The sequence below is a fragment of the Cebus imitator genome, unplaced genomic scaffold (genome assembly GCF_001604975.1).
Source record: "Cebus imitator isolate Cc_AM_T3 unplaced genomic scaffold, Cebus_imitator-1.0 Scaffold190, whole genome shotgun sequence".
Lineage (NCBI taxonomy): Eukaryota > Metazoa > Chordata > Mammalia > Primates > Cebidae > Cebus > Cebus imitator.
Genome location: NW_016107505.1, coordinates 485,578 through 493,414, shown reverse-complemented (window position 1 = coordinate 493,414; position 7,837 = coordinate 485,578). Strand labels below are relative to the sequence as shown.

General features: G+C 53.8%; 1 protein-coding gene across 1 annotated transcript in view; it reads left to right on the top strand.

The window, feature by feature from the left end:
• LOC108316623 (cytochrome c oxidase subunit 6B2) overlaps positions 1-634 on the top strand; it is a 1,522-nt gene extending 888 nt beyond the window's left edge. Inside the window, exons 3-4 of the mRNA XM_017546559.2 lie at positions 260-360; positions 453-634. Coding sequence (XP_017402048.1) covers positions 260-360; positions 453-506 — 155 coding nt within the window. The 3' untranslated portion in view covers positions 507-634. The remainder of the gene's footprint in view (positions 1-259; positions 361-452) is intronic.
• The last annotated feature ends 7,203 nt before the right edge of the window (positions 635-7,837 follow it).

The following is a 7,837-nucleotide window of genomic DNA, read 5'->3' as shown; positions in this document are numbered from 1 at the left end:
TGGGAGGGGCGAGGACTGATCTGGAAAGTGTGGGGCCGAGTGTTGAAGGAACCGGGCGAGGTAGGTAGGAGCACGGCCTGGCCAGAAGGGGCAGTGTGAGGGAGGTAGCGGTGGGGGCCTAGCTCTGGGTAGGGGCCGGAGGCCTCGAGGGGAGAGGTAGGCGGGGCAAAGCAGGGAAGAACTGAGAGGGAGCGAACAGCGGAGGAGAGGGTCCTGTCTTGGGTGGGCGTGGCTTGCCGCGTGACCCCGCCCTCCACAGACTACCAGCGTTGCGTCAAGACCATGAGCCGCCGCGGGAAGAACAGCGAGCCCTGCGAGTACTATTTCCGCGTGTACAACTCGCTGTGCCCCACCAGCTGGGTGAGTCGACGGGGAGGGAGGCTGGGCCAGGCGTAGGGAGGGCTTGGCCGAGGCTGAGCCGGCGTCCCGCTCCCCGCCTTCCTGCTTCCCAGGTCCAGAACTGGAACGAGCAGATTAAGGATGGGACTTTCGCTGGCAAAATCTGACTGCCCGAGCGCGGCTTCCTCCGAAGACGCAGTGACCCTGCATTTGCTTGTCTCGCGGAGCCCGTGCCTCGGTTATCCACCCCCACGTCCCAGTCTCGAAGCCACGAATAATGTTATGTTGTTGCTGATGTTTCTTAATGCCCAGCCAGCGATGCCTTTTGGTGGTGGGGGGGATCCTCCGTGTGGCTGTGTCCGGGATAACACTGCTTTTTCTGATAAGGGGCAGCAGGACTGCTGCTCCATCAGGTAGAGACGGCAGTCAGGGCCCTAAGGTAGGAAGCCGAGGGCCTCCCATCCCCCCTCTGTAGATGCCTCATGTTGACAGCTACCAACCAGCCCAGGGTCTCCAGTTCTCAACAGTGTCCCACTCAGATGGTTCCAAGTTTCTCCTGCCTGTCAGTGCCCACACCCCACACCTACCTCTCACCCGAGCCTTTCCCTCACTCCCCTCATGCCTGGACCATCTCCCCAGGCTCCTTCCCAATCCCACCCTTGATCCATCCCATCTCAGGTCCTGACGGGTCTTCTTTGAACTACCTAGCACTGACTGACTCCATCTCTCCCTCACCACTCTCCATTATGACTGCACTCCCACCTGGCTTGTTTTCCCTCCTAGAACATCGAGGTCCCCACCATGTCAGCCGGCTTATTGCCAACAGGGTCCCCTGGTGTCCACCCTTTCAGCACCCATACCCACAGCCAGGATCAGCAGCCTGCTCAGTTCTCCAATGCATTGGGCCAGCTCCACACCCCCACCCCGCAGAAGCTGCTGTCAGTCTCTCCCACCACACACATCACTGCAGGTTCTTCCGTGACCCCCGCTAGCCTGCTGGCACCCAGGGAATCAGAGCCCCCTTGGAATCATCCTTCACTCCTTCCCCATCTCATCAGTAACACGGAACCGCATTCTGCTTCCAGATGCCCTTTGAAGTGTTGCCTCTCCCCAGGCCGAGGAGTGACCCTTACCAGGGCCCTAGGGTTCTAGCCTGGTCCTACGTAGGGAGCCGTGAGACCAGTGAGCCTGGGGTGCTGGTTTTCCCAACTGGTGCTCCCTGAGTGTCGGCCTCCGAGAGGGGTTCTTAGGATGGGGAAGCCCCAACCTCCAACTGAAGTGGCCCTATGAAGCCCTGTTCAACCCAGATTGAACAACTAATCATGACAACTTGCAGGGTGACTCTAGACAAGCTTCTTGACCTATGTGAACCCAGGTTCCCCAAGGCAAACCAAGATGGCTCAGGGACCCATTACCAGGAGAGGTGGGGCTGGGTGAGCTCAGAGGACTGACTCTATCTTGCTTTCTGCCCCATGATGACCTATCACCTGCCCTCTATGCTGCCCAGGGCACACCCTAGACAAGCCATCCCTCAGGATGATGCCAACTCTGAGATCTTGGCTTCCTGGCTCTGCCTGTGACCACAACCTGAGACTGGGGTGGGGGCACAGGGTGTGGACTCAGCTACAGGAAGGCTTCCTGTACATGCAACATCCCCAGAGCCTTGGATGCCTGCACAGAGGCAGCACAGCTGCAGGAACAAACGCTGGTAGAACCACAGGGCCAGGACCCCTCTCTGGGTCACAGAATGGAGCTAACTTTGGTGAGGTCGCCCAGGTAACATCCTGGGCACAGGGCCCCACACCCATGCAAGCCACAACAGCCTCCTGACCTCCCCAGAACCCAATGTCTAGAACCCATTTTTGCCCTGTTGGCCAGCCTTCCTCCTTCCTCCTTCCTGATCCTCCCCACCATCCTCAATTCACTGCTTCCAGACCTCACCTCAGCACATTCTCACACTTCCGACCTCCTCTGCAGCCGCCACTGCCCCACTGATGCCTGGGCCATGGGCAGGGCCAGATGTGGCCTCCAGCCTGGTGCACCATCACCTGTGCCAACTCCAAACACCTCCTCCGGTGCTTCGACTGGCTTTCTGTGGTGTCCGGTAGCCACCTCCTGAGACCCCCAATGCCAGCCATCCAGTCTCAGCAGCTTCCCAGCTCAGAGAAAACCAAGGCTACTCCACTTATTCCCGCCCCCAACCCAGAATAACTGCCTCCTTGTTTGCTCAGCGTCCTCCTCCTACTCCCGCTTCCCTTTCCCGTCCTCTTCTTTTACCTCCTCCTCCTCCAGCCCCATCTCTTCAATCCTTCCGTCGTCCACTTTTCCCTCCATCTGCAGTTCTTCCTCAGAACGTGCTCTGTCCTCCCAGCCTCCAGATCATGGACCCTGAAGGCCGCCTGCGCTGCCTCCCCTGCTCACTGTCCCTTGGCTCCTAGGGGCTGCAGCTTCACCACCTCTCTGGGTTTCCCTCTTTCCCATCTCAAAGTTGTCAGAGCCCGCACAGTTCTGAGAATGAGTTCAGTCTAGGCCGTGAAGGTTATTAACCATGTGGCCTGAGACAAGTTCCCTAGCCCCTCCACACTGTGGTCTTTTCATCTGAAATCTGGTAACAATGACATAATCATGATACCTCTACTTCCTAGGGTTGTAGGGAGGATATGAAAACCTGGAAAGCAGAACAGCATCTGGCCCAGCTGTTCTGTGTGTGTGGGGTCTCTAGCCATAGAGACAATTTGAGTCACTTGAATCAGCGTGTCGGCCCAGTTCTGGTGCTCCATATTGTGCTGGACAGTGGGACTGCTCAACAGGACAGATAGCTCAGGGATGATTCCATAAACCAGTCCTGGAGCTCTTGGAGGCGTCTGATTGACTAGCTTGCTGAATCAAGGGTCATAGAGTGCCCTCACAGGGAGACATGGAGTCAAGGTGGGGAGTGCTCGGCCAGGGCCTTGCCTGCCTGTCAAAGTCTGACAGAAGTTCTAGTGCCGGGCACCCAAGTCAGCTCTAGTTGTATTTCCTGTTTCATTAAACTTCCTTCCGGCCGAGCACCATGGCTCACCGCTGTAATCGTGAGGCTGAGATGGGCGGATAACCTGAGGTCAGGAGTTTGAGACCAGCCTGGCCAATATGGTAAAACCCTGCCTCTACTAAAAATATAAAAATTAACCAGGCGTGATGGCAGGTGCCTGTAATCTCAGCTACTCAGGAGGCTGAGGCAGGAGAATGGCTTGAAACTGGGAGGCAGAGGTTACAGTGAGCCAAGATCTTGCCACTGCACTCCAGCCTGAGCAGCAGAGTGAGACTCAGTCTGAAAAAAAAAAAAAAAAAAAAAAAAGAAGGGGCCGGGTGTGGTGGCTCACACCTGTAATCCCAGCACTATGGAAGGCTGAGGTGGGCGGACCATGAGGTCAGTTCAAGACCAGCCTGACCAACATTAAGAAACCCTGTCTCAATTAAAAGTAAAAATAGCGGGGAGTGATGGCGTGCACCTGTAATCCCAGCACTCAGGAGGCTGAGGCAGGAGAATCACTTGAACCCGGGAGGCCGAGGTTGCAGTGAGCCTCGATCACGCTGTTGCACTCCAGCCTGGGCAACAGAGTGAGAGTCTGTCTCAAAAAATACACAAAAACACTTCATTCCACTCTGACCTATAGCCACCAGCTTCCGAGTTCCTTCTGTTTCTCTTGCTCTGGCCTCCATGTGTATGGTAGGGTTCTCAGGCCCAGGCTTCAACCAGAGGACCCCCCGCCACCACTGTTTCTTCCTGTCCTTGAGTCCCCTTGGTGAACTCATGACCCCAGGCCCCGGCTCCACCAGGATGCCCCCCAGGTCCTGCCAGCTGGGTAGTGCCAGCACAAATGCCTCAGACTTCATGGAAGCTAGGGTTCAAGGTGGAAACACAGGCAGCCTGCTAGGCTCTGTCCCCGACAGCTGAAGGACCTCCAACAGAGGTCAGCAGTCCAGGCCAGCTCCTATCTGTATGGGCGAGATGACCCTGATAGTGCCCAAGCTCTTAAGGCTGTCCTGACCATCCACGCTGCAAGGACAGGGAATGTTTCACTGTGGTCCTGGTGTCTCCCCACCCCCACCATCCGGTGGTGTCCAGATCAAGCCAGAGGCTAACTTTAGTCCCCATGGGGACATCAGGCAGTGTCTGGAGACATTTTTGGCTGGGACAGAGGGATGCTCCTGGCATCTAGTGGGTGAATATCAGGGCAGCTCCTGCAGTGTGCAGGACAGACCCCGCCCAGAAACACCAGTTCAGCACAGCAGCAGTGCGGAGGCTGGGAAGCCCGATTGCCAGTTTTTTTTTTTTTTTTTTAAAGAGATGGGGTTTCACCATGTGGACCAGGATGGTCTCCGTCTCTTGACCTCGTGATCAGCCCGCCTCGGCCTCCCAAAGTGCTGGATTACAGGTGTGAGCCACCGCGTCCAGCCAGTTTTTTTTTTAAGACAGTTTCGCTCTTGTTGCCCAGGATGGGGTACAATGACAAGATCTCGGCTCACCTAAAACCTCGGCCTCCCAGGTCAAGCGATCCTCCTGCCTCAGCCTCTTGAGTGTCTGTGATTACAGGCATTTGCCACCACACCCAGCTAATTTTGTATTTTTAGTAGAGATGGGGTTTCTCCATGTTGGTCAGGCTGGTCTCGAACTCCCGACCTCAGGTGATCCAGCTGCCTCAGCCTCCCAAAGTTCTGGGATTACAGGTGTGAACCACCATGTGTGGCACACCACTGGTTTTTAGCCCTTTTTGTTTTGGGGGGGTATACAGAAACTGTGAGACTGTGATGAATGCTCTAAATCCCCTGAAAAAAAGTGCATGTGAATATGTACTCTCAACATTTAAAACAAGATTTCAGAAGGCTCTTGGAAGTTCCAGTGTCCACCTATGAATCCTCAGCTAAGAATCCCTGCTTGCTGTCCTGTAACAGCTGTGGCAACAGCACCTGAATTTCAGAAGCAAAAGGCCAGGTGCAGTGGCTCACACCTGTAATCCTAGCACTTTGGGAGGTGGAGGTAGGAGGATCGCTTGAGCTCAGGAATTCACTACCAGCCTGAGCAACGTAGTGAGACATAATTTAAAAATTAGCTTGATGTGGTGGCATGTGCCTATGGTCCCAGCTACTCAGGAGGCTGACACAGGAGAATCGCTTGAATCCAGGAGGCGGAGGTTGCAGTGAGCCGAGCTGGTGCCACTGCACTCCAGCCTGAGTGACAGAGCGAGACCCTGTCTCAAAAAAAAAAAGGAAATAAAGGAACGGCAAAGCTTTGGCTCATTCAGAGACACATCCTTGGGGACTGCCACAGGAGCCATGTCTCTGCCGTTTGATGACCTGGAGCACTGTCCCTCCTTACTTTTAACATGAGAAAGAAAACAGGGTTTAGCAGGATTTGCATTGTAACAAAGAGGAATTTTCTCCCGGTAAAAGAAATAGAACAGGCCATATTATCCAACGTATATAAATGTGTTTTAAAGTAAACAAGGTTTTACCTGTTCTCAACAGCTCCCTTGCCCCCACCTCCCAGGCCCACTGCTCAGGTGCTCACATGGGTCTCACTGTGGCCTCCCCCAACCCCACCACTTGTTCCCTCTCCACCAGGGCCAAGGAGGGCTTCCTGATATCTGCAGCCTAGCCTCATCCACCTCCACGGTAAGCTTGTTCAAGGCTGGCGGATGTGGAGGTGCACACGGGGGGCCTGGAGCCAGCAGGTGACCTGTAGCTGCTCGAGTGAGATGGGCTCTGTGGCCCCAGTGAGAAAATTGTGAGATGCTGGAGGAACCTGGGACCAGGGATGTAGGGCATGGTGGGCATCAGATGTAGGGCTGAGGGCCCCACAGTGTCGTGGGGTGAGCCTTATGCTGTGCTGAGGCGCAGGATCCGAGAAATAAAGAGACAGGACACAGAAGTACAAAGAAAATGCAGCTGGGCTCTGGGGGCCATGCCACCTATAAGCGGAGTCAGGCGAGGCCCCGAATGTCTAGAAGCGTGAGTATTTATTGTGTGTAGGTTAGGGGGCAGGGCAGTGAAATCATCATTAAGGATAGTGATAGGGTCGTGAGCAATAAAACATAGGGTCCATCCCCATTAGGTCACCTAGGCCAGGAGGAGGACAGTGTGCAGCAAGGAGCCCGTTCGCCGTGTGCAGTAAGGGGTCCACCCCCATTAGGTCACCGAGGCTTGAAGGTGGGCTGTGCACAGTGAAGAGGGTGCAGTGTGCCATACTTCTATCTATGGGAAACTACTTCTAAGAAGATTTATGGGAGGATGCTTTAAGTCATATAGCAGTGACAAAGCTGTCAAGGTTACCGCCACCTTCTGGCAGCTTCCAATGGGTTCTATGGGAAGATGCTTTTCAAGCAGCACAGCAGCAAGAGCTGATAAAGTTCACAGTCACCAAGGTGGATTGCCGTTCTGAGGGCAGCCTTCCACAAGAACTGGAGCAAGGTCCTACAACTCCTTTATCAGGAGGAGTGGCTCTCGCCCCAAGCCTGCCATACAGCGGGTATCTTTACGATACTGAACGCTGCCACCTGGGCCATGGATTCTTGTCCTGGTATAACTGTTTTCCCTTAAATCATGCTCTGCACTGTGTGTGCTGTAGGCATTCCTCCGATTATAAGCTGCTTATTCCTTAATTCATGCTCTGTACTCTGTCCACTCTAGGCATTCCTCCGATTATGAACTAAGATATAATTATAGGTATATATGTAGGGAAATATTTTTTAGGCACTCATACTATCAACTATTATATGATTATATAGAGAGGATTATATAAAGGGATTCTTCAAGCCCTATTTCTATAAACTAATAAATGATTATGTAAAGGATTATATAAAAGGAAATAGCTGAGTAGTAACACTATAAAGTGAGATATTCCTCAAGCCCTAACTGTGCCAGCGTTCTGCTTAGCTCTCATTCCTCGGTGCCTATATGGGGGGTTACCCACACAGGGAGTGCTGTCAGCCACTGTTATTTCCTTTTGCAAAACAAGATTACAGGGAGAGTTAAGATGTCCTGGCAAAATCCAGATACTGGATTAGACCTGAAGAAACAAGATTCATCATCCTGGTCTCACCACAAAGCCCAAGATGCTGCAGCGGAGGAAGGCCCCATCAGGGCTGCCTCCCCCAGGCCCGGCTGTGGTGTGCTGGGCAGCCCCACATCCCCACTCAGCCAGGCCCCCAGCAGCTTCTGTTTGGACTGAGGTATGTGTATGGGGGGACACCTGATTGAGAAGTGTGAGAAGGGTCCTGAAGTCCTCACGTGGCCTTGGGCAAGTCACTCTGCTTGCTAAACCCTGTTGACCTCACCTGGAAAATGGGAGAACTGCTTAATGGCTCTGAAGGCATTTTTTTTTTTTTTGAGACTGAGTCTTGCTCTGTCACCCAGGCTGGAGTACAGTGGCACATTCTTGGCTCACTGCAACCTCTGCCTCCTGGGTTCAAGTGAGTCTCCTGCCTCAGCTTCCCAAATAGCTGAAACTAACCTAATT